We start from the raw sequence: 12,886 nt of genomic DNA, 5'->3' as shown, positions 1-12,886 counted from the left end.
ATCCACAGGGTTTAGCCGATGTCGACGACTGGCAGGATCGGAGCCCCCAACCAATGACCTGGCTCGCCTACCAATCTGAGCTGGGCAAGACCTTCTAAGCTCACACGGCAAGAGAGACAGTCATTCAGGACAAAAACAGACCGCTGCTGGTCAAGCTGGGGCTTTGTCTTCTAAACACTTACTTCCTATTTGGACCTGATAGCCAGTATAGGTCCCAAGGCAGAAGGGAGGCAAGGGCTGGGCAACAGGGGTTAAGTGACTTGGCCAGGGTCACCCAGCTCCAAGGGCCTGCGGTCACACTGAATACGGAGCCACCCAGCGGCCAGCCAGGCAAGCATCTAACTCCAGCTCTGGATGCCAATTCGACTCATTCTCTGCCATCGATTGTGTTCAACTGCAGGGTCCGGCGCTTTTATTCCTGAAGAGATGCAAATTCAGGAGCGCCTCTAAATGTCTGACGAAACCGTTTCTACAGACCACGTCCCTTTCCGGTCACTATTCACCAACTTGAGAAACCGTGAAAGGTTCTACACGCTAAACAAGCCTATTCTCACCTAGGGTGGCCTGTGCTGCAAGGAAAAGCATCTCTCTGCCGAGTGGCTCAGTGGTGGAGAGCCAGGCCCGGAGATGCGAGGTCCTGGGTTCAAAGCTAACCTCAGACACGTCCCAGCTGCGTGACCCTGGGCAAGTCACCCCACCCCCACGGCCTGGCCCTGGCCCAGACACAGTCCTGATCCTAAGGCGGAAGGGAAGGATTTTAAATCGAGAAATAAATGAAAGCCAACAAACTGCATTCGGCTCCATCTTTGACGGCCCCCCGGCAAGGCTCCGGGACTTCCTTGGGATCAGACGCCTACCCTGCACGTGCACTGCTGTTACCAAGAAGGGCACAACTGAGCCGAGATGTGCCTGGCTAAGAAGGCTGAGCGTGCTGGCATTCCCGGCCCCAGCCCATCCTGCCACGTCCCAGGCTCCGCCACGGAGGGCTGCCCACTGGGCAGGGAGCTGCAGAAGCAGCTACAGGGAGGCACGATGGCCGCCAGCTTCCCGGAACTGCGAAGGCGTTCTGGGGCAGAACTCGGGTCCCGAGCCTGCTAAGGAACGAGAAAGCCCAGCACCAGGCCACAGGCCATGCGTGGCCCGGCCAAGGAGACGTGCCTGCGGCAGACAGAGGGAGCCTCTCCTGGCCCAGTGGCCCCCCAAACGGCCAGCTGCTCACAGAGCACGTCTAGTCCGAGAAGGCCTCGGCCTGGCCCTCCCTCTGCCCATTCTCCCCGGGCTGGCCCTCGGCCACTTGCTGACTTTCAGCTGCCGAGAGCCGGATTCTCTTCTGGCCTTCGTGCGCTCCGAGCATTCCAAAGCTCTCCTGAAGGTCCCCCTCCTTTGTCTGCGCCCCCCGGATGGGAGCAGGAAGAACGGGGTGAAAAGGTGCTGACAGGCGGGAGCAGCTGCCCGCAATCAGGCAGGGGACCCCCCACGGGCTACCGATGGCCGACGCCAATCGGAAGGGGAGGGCCGGCACGCCGACGGCCCGGACGGAAGGACGGTCAGGGGGCGGGGGAGGGAGCCTGCTGCCTTCTCGCAGAGGGGCCGCTCGGGCCACACACGGGGAATCGCCCAAGTCGCTTCTTCTTCCCGAGTGCCCCCATCCAATCACAGAGCGCGAATCCCCTCCGCCAAGGGGTGCGGACCTCAGGGGAGCGCTCTCCGTCGTCCAAAAAGGAGCCGCTCCGCCGCCCCGGGCCGAGGCTTCCACAGAGAAGGGGCTCAAGAGCCGTTTCCACGGACACGCCGTGCTTCCGGGTCTGAGACGAACAGGCAACCCGGCTGAACAAGCCGAGCGCCGAAGCTCTGGGATGCCGAACGGCCCCAAGCGCAGGCTTCCTTGAGGCAAGCTTCCCTCTGTTCCCTCGGCGTCCCCTCCCACGCCAGCGAAGCCCAGCGTGCGCCAACGGGAGGCCGCTCCGTCGTCGCCGTCCGCTGCCAGAGCCCCGAGGCCCGGAGAGCAGCTACTCCTGCGGTGGCAGATGCGCCTCGTCGCCGCCGAGGGCCTGACCTGAAGGACCGGAAGTGAAGGCCGTCCTTGCCGAGAGAGACTACCACGGGGGGGGGGACAACCCGACGGGGAGGCCCACGCAGGGCCCAAACAAGCCTAGCAAGCGGGCCCTGAATGCTCCGGGCCTCGTGCGGCCAACGACAGGCCCCGGGGCTCTTCTGCTGTCGACGGGAGCCCCCCCCGCAGCCGGCTGTCCCCGGCTCGGCTTCGAGAGCGTCGCGCGCGGCAGCACGTTCACGGGAGCCGGCACTGCAGCCAGCAGCGGGGCCTGGCGGGCGTTCAGAGCCTCGGCTGCAGCCGTGCGGGAAGGGGGCAGCGGCCGGCCCGGGCCGGCCCGTGGAGGCCCGCACGACCTTCCTGCGCAGCTCCCCGGGAACGCGCCACTGGACCACTGTGGCGAGACGCCGGCCCCCCTGCTGGAGCGGCCCGACGCCACGCCTGGGCACGCGGTGTCCGAGGAGACTCGCCGTACTCTCCTTCGCGGCCGAGGGCCCCGGCCTGGAATTGGGGCCTGACTGTTCCCGGGCACGTCGCTGCCCACCTGTGTGCCTCCCAGGCCGCGGGGGGGGGATGCAACGAGGCCCTCTGGCCAAGCCCCCGGCAGGTGTCCCTCCCCTCCTCCCCGCCACACTCCTTTCTGAACTCGGCATTTAGAGGGGACACCCGAACGAGGGCCTAAAAGCAGGGCAGCCGGCCACAGCGGGGCACTCGGCCCAAGAGGGCGGGCCAGGGCCGGGGAGGACTCGGAGAACCGCCTCACGCCAGTTAGAGCCGTCGACCACGGAGGAGCGCGGGCCTGGGAGCGGGGCCTGCGGAAGGGGTGCCTGTTCCAAGACAGGGAGAAGGCCGCCCAAGAAGAGGCCAAGCCGAGCCAGCCCTACCAGCTGAAGCCGTCCGTCTACGCTGGCTCCGAGAGAAGCCAACGGCAGAGCCGGCCGAAGCGAGGAAGACTGTTGGGCCTCCCTGAGCCACTCCCCACCCAGGACGGTCGCGAAGCTTCGTCGCTGGCACCGAAGGGGAGAAAAGCGAACGGGCTCCCGGGCCCTTGGGCTCTACCTGGGGGTCACTGTTCTCTCCAAAAGACGGGCAAGGGGGTGCCAAGTTCACTGGGCTTCGCGCCAATGGGCCGGGGCATTCCGTGCTCTCGGAGCAAAGGAGAAAGGAATCGGAAGGCTGAGGACTTGGCCAAGTGGCCGGAAGACAGCTAGAGAAGCGCTTGGCAGGGGCCCTGGGGGGGGGGGGCACTTCCCGGGGTCTCTAGTCTAGAACGAGAGCCTCACTATACGCAGGTGGGGCAGAAAAGTCCTCTTTGCTTACCTCGGGACAAACGCTTGACCTAGAGCAGGGCCATCGGGATCCTCACGCTGATGTCCACGGCAAACTGGGCCTCGGGCTCCTTCTATCTGGGAAGGGAAAGCAGAGCGCCATTAGCGGCAGGGTCTCGGCGCCAGCCTACGGAGGAAACGGCCGCGTGGGACAGGCTTCGCCAACACGCGCCCCGCCTTCGTGCCCAGGCGGCTCCGACACGCAGCGACGTGGGTGCCAAGGCTCACCGCACGCACACGCACGCACACGCACACACACGCACACGCTTTTTACAGCTCAATGAAAGCTGGGGGAGAGAAGACTTTGGGAACAACATCCTGGTCCCGGCTGCCCTCCCCGGCCTCGACTCCCGGAAGCCGACCGCAGGGCCGGCCCCCTTCCAAACAGACCCCGTGTTGGGCCAGGTGCAGGGCAACACGCTTACTAACAGCGGGAATACAAGGCCTGCTCTAGGAAGCTCAGTCTGTCGGGGACGCCAGAGAAACAGGATGCAGACAGCCAAGCTGGGACCTCCGAGGACCCGGGAACACTTCCTGTCTGCCTGAGGCGAACTGTGAGGGAAGAGGTGACGGCAAAGATGAGAAGAAAGGCTCCCAGGAAGCCCTCTCAGGGGAAAAAGAAGCCACATGCCATGCGGCAAAGGCGACAGAGGGGATTAGCTGGGCACTTAACTGAGAGGGAAGAAAGAAAGGGGGCAAACTGCCACCACACAGTCTCTGAGCTGGTCTTCTTCAGAGAGGGCCAGTATGACTTGGAGGACAGTGGCAAGGCTGCCCGCAAAGCCTCTGGGCAAGTCTAAGCTCTTAATGCCCCAGTCCCACGCCCAACTCCCCTGACCCCATTTGGGCAGAAATATCAGAAGAGTGGGCCACTTCCTTCTCCCGCTAAGCGCCGAGCCCAGGGTCACCCAGGTAGGAAGTCTCTGAGGCCAGATTTGGTCTCAGAAAGAGGAGTCTGCTGTTCTAGTCACTTGGCCAACTAGTTGACAGCTCTAAACTTATAAAGTGCAGAAGAATTCTAGCTTCAGTGGCGAGAGCCTTCTGAATCTCCTTCCAACCGATCATTAGGGACAAATAAAGGGATTCTTCCACTGGACACAGCCTTAAAGGTGGGCGGTGTTTGGGGATTCCCATGCTATAAGGGGGCAAAACTGCACTTATCAAAGGAAAGGGGATCACTCCTCCCCCACACCACCTCCTGAGGGCAGTGCAAGGCCTTGGCATTAAGACTTGAGACCTGTGGCTGAAGAGCATGGAGAGATGGGGCTAGACACAGGGGAGGCAGCAAGGCCTGGAAAGATTGCCTCAGGGCAAAACCCTTTAAAGCCCCTACACAAAAAGCATCACATTACCTGTGCTCTCTCTGGCATATGATTGGGAAAGGAAGAGGCTACCAAGACAGCTAGGAAAGCAATCAACCTGCAGGAACCCCAAACCACTAGTAACAAAAGGAACAAGCAGTAGCAAAAAGTACTCTTGACCCTAGATAATTTCTATGGAGAAAAAGAGCAAACTACAGAAGCGATAGCAGAGTGACAAACAAGCAAACACATCCAAACGCTATCAAAAAAAAAAACAAAAAAACAGAAATTGGCCACAAGTTCTCGAGGAACTCAAAAAGGAGTTCAAGAATCAAATAAGAAAGAATCAAAATAGGAAGAAAAGTAGGAAAAAGAAATGAAAGTAATACAAGAACAAATGACAGCTTAAAAGACAAAATTGCCCACATGGAAAAAGAGGCACAGAAATCAAATGAAGTAATAAGCAAATTGGAAAGCAGGATTGACCTGCTGGAAGCCATGAAAGGCAGGATAGACCAAACCAAAAAGGAAAACAAGTCTTTAAAGACTACAATTGGGCAAGTAGATACTAGTGATCTCACAGGACAGCAAGAATTAATAAAGCAAATATCAAAAGAATGAAAAAATAGAAGAAAATTTGAGAATTATTGATCTACCAGAAAACAAAATAAAAGCCTTAACATCATATTACAAGAAATTATCCAAGAAAATTGCCCTGATATTCTTGAACAAGAGGACAAAATTGCCACTGAAAGAATCCATAGATCACCCCCTACATTAAATACCCAAGAGATAATTCCCAGGAATGTTATAGCCAAACTCAAGAGCTTCCAGGTGAAAGAGAAAATACTACAAGCGGCCAGAAAGATTGTCAGTCAGATATCAAGAAGCCTCAGTCAGGATCACACAGGATCTGGCAACCTCCACACTAAAGGACTGCAAGGCTTGGAATATGATATTCAGGAAGGCAAGAGAATTGGGTATACAACCAAGGATCACCTGCCCATCAAAACTGACTATATACTTTTAGGGGAAAGTATGAGCATTTAACAATAGAAGATTTCCAAGCATTCCTAAAGAAAAAACCAGAACTAAATGGAAAATTTGCTGTCCAAAGAGAAAATTCAAGAGAAATATGAAAAGGTAAATGAGAAAAAGAGGGGGAAAAAATTTTAAGACTTCAATAAGGTCAAATTGTTTATATTCCTATATGGAAAAATGATATTTGTAACTCAAAAATTGTTTCCATTTATTATGATAGAAAAATTATTCATAGGCAGAGTTTGTGGTATTAAGTTGTTGAAGATGATATGTAAAAAAAAAATTGGGAGAAGGCCAAAAAAAAAAGGGTACTCAGTATGAGATCACAATATGGATAAAATAACAAATCTAGATACCACCTTTGCAAATTTTCCAACTGTCTCCCCAAAAGATGACCTAAAACAGGAAATAATTGGTTTTCTCATAAATATTACTTTGAAAGTATAAAAAGCTAAAGAGTTGGGAGGTCCTGGGTTCAAGTGTGACCTCAGACACTCCCTAGCTTACTTACAAGTAGCTTAACTCCAGTCCAATTGCCTCACCTTTACCTCACTTCCACATCAGAACTATTCTAAAGCAGAAGGCAAAGGGGAGGGGAGGGGGAAGGAAGGAAGGATAATTTTATAAGGCATTGCTGAATTTCTTGTTGGTTCTATCTTTCCCCATTTTCCCCCTGCTGAACTGTCTCTTCAAAATTCTTACAGAAAAAAATGGAAAAGAGGTCTGATTTATAGACTGAAACAAGGCTGAGTGAATTTTGGATCTTGGCAATCATCTATTACAACTCAACTGTGGCTCACCAGAAGGTGACTGGGTGAACGGTAGAGCTGTAGGGAAGGGCTCCTTCCAGGACAGCCCGGCGCTTGTCCTGGATCAGCTCCACTTTAACCCTCTCTTATACTCATTGGGATGTCATACAGTAAAGGGATTATAAGCAATTTGGGGAGCAGCCGCCATTCACAAGTAACAAATAATTTTAGGAAGGAAGGCCACATGGCCTGCACATGTCAGACGCTCGCCCAACAAATCCCCAAACAAATGATGCCTCTTACACAGCTCTTCGCCTTATTTGCCAATACAATTTTTGTGGTTACCGATGAGAGTGGAGATGATAGTACCATTCAGTCTACTTAAAACAGAAGTAAATGAAGCTTCTCTTCTACCTGCCCAAAGGACAACCAAAAGAAGGTCAGGAACTGCTCTGTGTTTGTCTTGGTAATCCCAGAGCTAAGCACAGTTTGCTGACTGACTGCAGAGCAGTATCCCTGGAGAGTTACTGATTTAGCCCATCTTCTCCATACAAATGAATGGAACTAAACTATTCAGTAGCCATGAATTAAATAAAAATCAATTCTATTTGTTGTCTTAAGCCTTCTACAAATTCCAAAATATTTTTAGACAATTAAAGGTCTAAAGATTTTATGTTTAGAATTTTTAAAAAATAAACTTATTACTTATTTCTACATCTAGGTGCTTCTAAGTTCCTTTTAAGAAGTTTCCATGGGGGGCAGCTGGGTGGCTCAGTGGATGGGGAGCCAGGCCCAGCGATGGGAGGTCCTGGGTTCAAATCTGGCCTCAGATACTTCCTGGCTATGTGACCCTGAGCAAGTCACTTGACTTCCACTGCCTAGCCCTCACCACTCTTCTGCCTTAGAATCAATACACAGAAATGATCCTAAGGTGGAAGATAAGGGTTTAAAACAAAAAAAGACGATTCCATGGTTCCTAGAATTAGCAGTGTAACTAAATTGGCCAAAAGTCTTATACTCCTACATTGTGTTCCAGATTGTATTCATTGGGCATCTCAAACATAAGCATTCAAACCAGCCTTTCCAGAGAAAGTGCAGAAATACCAAAAGAAATAAAATTAAATTAATGCTGTTAATGGTTCATTTCAATCACAAATGGTTCCCTATATTTCAGACTCCTTAAAAATTGCCATTTTCTAAAAATCTACCCCAAAAGCAAGCCCTACAAATCCAGGGCCTGCCTGACTGCCTCTTCATTTGTTCCCTCCCACAGAGCTTTGCTTGTTTCCATGTACTAATAAAATTCACTTGCTATTCAAACATTCCAAAGCCAATCCAAGGACCATTCTTCACTGCAAAGAATACTTTCCTTACTACTCAGATGCTAACACTGGTGCTTCTGTGTTAGACTCCAAGAGCTCAGATCTGCAGTGGAATGGTACAGAAAGCAAGGGAAAACCTTGTCTCCCAGTAAATCCACAAGTGGTAGAAAAACAGTTACAAATAATGCAGGAAGCATTTAAAGATAAATTAAACCATGAAAACAATTTCTAAACCTTATTGCAGGGAAACGGAACATTTCACAAACTCTCCCACTGTCCTGGTGATAGCTGAGAAGAGTGAAGAAAAATGTGATGCTAAAAAATCTTCAAGACCCAAAGTGCTATAAAAATAAAATCCAAGTCAGCATTCAAGTAGAAAGAATAGGACAGGACCCAATAAGGAAATTAGGAAACAGGGGAAATTGTTTAATTTTGTTTTTAAGAACTCAACCAGCTATCAACGGCTTCACCAAGACTCTTACAACCCTGAGGAAAAGCTCCACCGTATCAACATGTTGTTAGAGGCAGCCAGTGGATTAAGAGCCAGGCCTGGAGCCACTTTCTAGCTTTGTGACTCTGGGCAAGTCACTTAATCCCCAATGCCCAGCCCTTACCATCCTTCTGCTCCTCTGCCTTGGCAGTAGTGGTTCTAAGAGATGGTAAGGGTTTTTTAATGCTATTGCTCAGCCTTTACTTTCAAAGAAGACTTGCCCATTAATTGGATTCGGGGAGATAGCTTCACAACATCTCAGGTCTCCCTATCTCTGCCAACCAGGGGCAGGGCAAAGGTCAGGAGAACCATAATCGCAGAGATCCTGAAATCAGAACAGCCCCATGGATTCAGGAATTGCATGACATGGTCTACTTTTGGGATTTGAGCTGAAAATCATTAACTTCCTTCTGTGGAGACCAGAAAGCACTTGGCCAGTAAGCCAACACACAGAGTTTCTGTGTCCTATTGGTGTGAGCAACACACTAATACTGATCAGAGTAGAGACACGGGATTCATTGCTCTCTCTGAGTTTTTAAAGCTTCCTTCCGCTTAATAGAGATGTTTCCTCTCTTTTCATATGAAAAAATTGGACAGAAACAGCTACACAGGGCTGTGGCTTTTTTCCCTTGTTCTCCCTAAATGGGAGAACCTCTACTACCTAGCCCTTACTGCTCTTCTGCCTTGGAATTATACGCAGTATTGATTTTAAGGAGAAAGGCAAAGGTTAAAAGTATCTCCATATTCGAATTACCTCAAAGTTCAATGGGTGGCCACCCATCCCACTGGAGGTCTTCACCAAGGGTGGCACCACCATTTGTCAGGGATGTTGGGGAGAGTCTGGATACCTCAGTGAAGAAATGATCCCTCTTTTTTATAAAAATAAACCCCTAATTATGGGGTCCTCAACTTTGTGGCTGTTAAAAGAGGGCATGCCAAATTCTGCGTGTTAGATAACAGCTTACATTTCTCTAGCACTGGATGGTTTGCAAAGCCTTTTCTGCATATAAGGAAGTGCTATTTTCTTCAACTGTACAGAAGACAATGAGGCAGTCAGAGGCTAAGTGATTAATCCTGAATAGTATTCTCATGTCCCAGATGTCTTCACTATTCAAAGATCCTTAAAGAAGTGTTCAATTTCAAATCCATTTCAAGGAGAATTTACAGAATATGGCTCTGATTGCTTTCAGTGAGCATAGTTGAGAAGGGGGAAAAAATCTAAAGGAATAAAATATAAAAAATCAGCTACCACTGGAGGGGAAATTCATGCATGAGGTCCTCCTGATGAACTACCTAGGAACAAGTCCAATTTTATAAGATTCTCTAGTTTTCAGTTGCCTTTTTCCTGGCCAGCTGAAAAATTAGAAGTTAAAAAACTCGGCTAGCTGCCTCATCAAATGTGGCCTATTTTCACTATTTTCATTGCCAAAGTAAGCTAGCTGCCAGAAAATACCAGTGCTACTCAGATCCAGTTCAGGTCACAATGAGAAACCCTAAATGTCATCCTGCATTCCATCACACAAAGTTTCAGAATCTGAGGTGACGTGGTTTCTCACATTTCCCTTTTCTACTACCAAGTGAATTCGACAACAAATAAAGATGACTGTATAAATGAACAATAGGGCAAATGTAACTTTAAATGTTTGCATGTGGATACTAAATGACAAGCTTGGTTTTGATTTAACGAAGTTATTTATTTTATTATCTTTTATCTAACTAATTTGGATCGTCACATGGAAAATCAATTTTACAACCTGCAAAGAATCCAGAGTTGAATTCAATGTCTCTTAGGCAAAGATTTGTCTCCTCTATCTACAAAGAGAAAAAAGCAAGACACCAAATAAGAGTTTGAATTTGGAAATTACATCAAAAGATGGGAAGATGGTAGACCCCCTGTAGCAGAAATCAGTACAGATGACAGGAGACCCATATCATCCCCAGAGATCAGGCCAAGTTGAAAGAATGAACAGAGAATGTAAAACTATGATTGGCAAATTATGTACTGAGACACATTTAAAATGGCCTGAAATTCTCCCTCTGGCCCTATTTTACCTTAGAAGCAGGCCCAGGGGCCTTATCTTATCTTATCTTTTGAGATGCTTTTTGGACATCCCCCTATATAAGCTGAGCCTTTTCCCCCTGTATATACATCACTATTAGAGGGAGATACTTCTATTGCTTCCTATATACAGGAATTGCAGCGCAAACTGTGTGAACTTCATGAATCTGGAGCTGCAGTACAAGCAGGACCACTAGACTTTTCACTTCATGACCTGAACCCAGGTTACAAGGTGTATGTTATGGATGAGTAAATTAAAGAAAACCTGCAAACAGAGGCAATGGATGAAGGTTTGCAGAAGCTGTCAATCAAGGAGAATTCCGGAATGGAATAGGACCAGAGGGAGACTGTTGAAGGAAAGCATCCAAACTGTTGGAGGCCTCTTTCTCCTGAGACAGGAAGGAGTAAGGACTGAGAAGATCCTCTTCTTACTGATTTCTCTCTATTGTATCAGAAAGTGACTCAAAAATCCTCAACCTGTTAGCCACATCCCTCACTCAAGACTCTACAATATTATTCTCAATTTAGAATTATTTAAGATCAGGGAAACCCTAAACCCTCCTTCCTATCCAATTTCCTTTTCCTCCCCTTTCCTTAAATAAACCCCTTGTTCCAACCATTCAAAGAGTGAATTTATATCTAGAAACTTATTCAGAACTGAATTCCAGTTTGTCACCAACTGAAGAGATTTAACTGAAGTGGGAGGGAGAAGGGAGGAGGGAGACACAGGGAGGAGGGTGGCAGATCTGATTCCTCATTACCATAATCCTTAAAAAACAACCAACTAATACAATATAGAGTGCACTGGAGCATCTCTCTCTCTCTCTCTCTCTCTCTCTCTCTCTCTCTCTCTCTCTCTCTCTCTCTCTCTCTCTCTCTCCCCCCCTCTCCCCCTCTCCCTCTCCCTCCCTCCCTCTCTCCTTCTCTCCCTCCCTTCCTCCCTCTCTCTCTCCCTCCCTCCCTCTCTCTCTCTCTCTCTCTCCCTCTATCCCACCCCCCTCCTCATTTTCCCTACTTTCTTTCTCTCTATTTGTAAATAAAACTACCATAAAAGCCATTCTGACTTGAGTAATTCATTGGAATTTAGTAATTAAATTCCTGGTGACCATACTCTTAAATATTCAGTCCAACCATAAATGTTACCACTTACAGCCATGATGTTTGTCGAGTTGAGCCTCTGGAACACAAGGAGAACAGTAGCTGGAAACAAAGGGCTGGCTGAAGATTCTGAGTCCTCTGGAAAAGGGATGCAGAAGTTTTTGCTATGCCTTCCAGGTAGCAAAGGATAGGTATCACAAAATGAACAAAGTTATAATATATGGAAGTGAAGGAAATTATTGTAGTGAACTCTTATCAGTGTGGTGACAAAATGGGATTCCAGACGACTGATGATGAAGCATGGCATCCACCTCCTAAGAAAGAGGAAAAGGGCTCAAGAATGCAGAAATTTTTTTTTAACATGATGGCCAATATGAAAAGATCATATATATTTGTAATGAGTTTTGTTTTTCTTGGGCTCTCAGTTGGGTTGGGGAATGAGAACATGGGTCTTGACCGATTAAAACAAAATTTTAAATAATGTAAATAAATCCAGTACATAACTGTCTCTCCAAAGGAAACTGGTGGGTAGAGGGGACAGTTGAGCAGCGATAAGAATGTCAAAAGATTTAAGTCTACATCATCACAAACTACCAGAGTTCAAAGAGATTATGTAGCAATTCCCTAATCCCACCTCAACAATTTACATGAGATGTTCTCTTGCTTTTTTCAATCCAAAGAATTCATATGTATCACTAGAAAATTTCAACTTTTTGGTTTTAACCACTGAAATGATTCTGAATCATGCCTCAGCTATCCAACATATGACCTACCTGTACTTCGTTAGTATTACCTGAAAATGATAAGCATGTTGTGTCATTCGGTTGTTGGTCTGAAGCCCACCATCAGCAACTCTCCTTCCTTGATAACAAGGATCTACTTCATCAAGTATTACCTGGGTCTGAGTAGTCAAAATCAGCTCTAAGTCCAGCTGACTAGAAAATCCTCAATCCATATTTTTCCACCTTGACTAGAAATATATCATGAAATAGGCTGGAAAAATTTGGGCTAGATTAATACCTTGCCAAAATCTACATAGCATGTTTATTAAATTTTCCTTCTCTGCTAGTTTTTACAACCTTTTCAAAAACAGAATGAAGCTCATTTGGAATGAATTCAGGAAAACAGAGTTAGCTCTTGGTAATCAATTGTTCTTTTACAGGACACTAGAAAAAAATTATATATAAACACGTTCCAAAATTTTGCCAAAAAACAATTTTAGTTCAATGGTCAATAGTTTCCAGAATCTTTTTCCCATTTTTAGGAGGAGAAACAAATCAGACAAATTCAGTTTCCCTGACACCTCTTCTCTTTACAATTTCTCACGAGCAAGTTCAAAATCCCTTTGGCAAATTTTTTCAGTACCCCATCTGGGCCTGGAGGCATTTAAAGTTGCAATAGGGTATGGATAGCCCTCATTGATTTTGGGTTTTGTTCAATTTCTC

General features: G+C 48.0%; 1 protein-coding gene across 7 annotated transcripts in view; it reads right to left on the bottom strand.

Moving 5' to 3' along the window:
- The window catches only part of ZZZ3 (zinc finger ZZ-type containing 3), a 66,660-nt gene that overhangs the window by 32,177 nt on the left and 21,597 nt on the right, over positions 1 to 12,886 (bottom strand). For 3 of the 7 annotated variants that reach the window (XM_056814893.1, XM_056814897.1, XM_056814898.1), the window contains exons 2-3: positions 11,494 to 11,755; positions 3,374 to 3,455 (exon numbers count right to left, since the gene is read on the bottom strand). Coding sequence is in view for 2 of the 7 variants with exons in the window: in XM_056814900.1 (XP_056670878.1) it covers positions 3,374 to 3,459; positions 11,494 to 11,499 (92 nt within the window). In the remaining 5 variants the exon portion in view is untranslated. Of the gene's footprint in view, positions 1 to 3,373; positions 3,460 to 11,493; positions 11,756 to 12,886 lie in introns of all 7 variants that reach the window. The other 4 variants (XM_056814894.1, XM_056814899.1, XM_056814900.1 and 1 more) reach the window with 3 other exon arrangements.

Source organism: Monodelphis domestica, chromosome 2, assembly GCF_027887165.1.
Source record: "Monodelphis domestica isolate mMonDom1 chromosome 2, mMonDom1.pri, whole genome shotgun sequence".
NCBI lineage: Eukaryota > Metazoa > Chordata > Mammalia > Didelphimorphia > Didelphidae > Monodelphis > Monodelphis domestica.
Note: the sequence above shows the minus strand (reverse complement) of the source record. Positions and strands in the feature narration are given on the sequence as shown.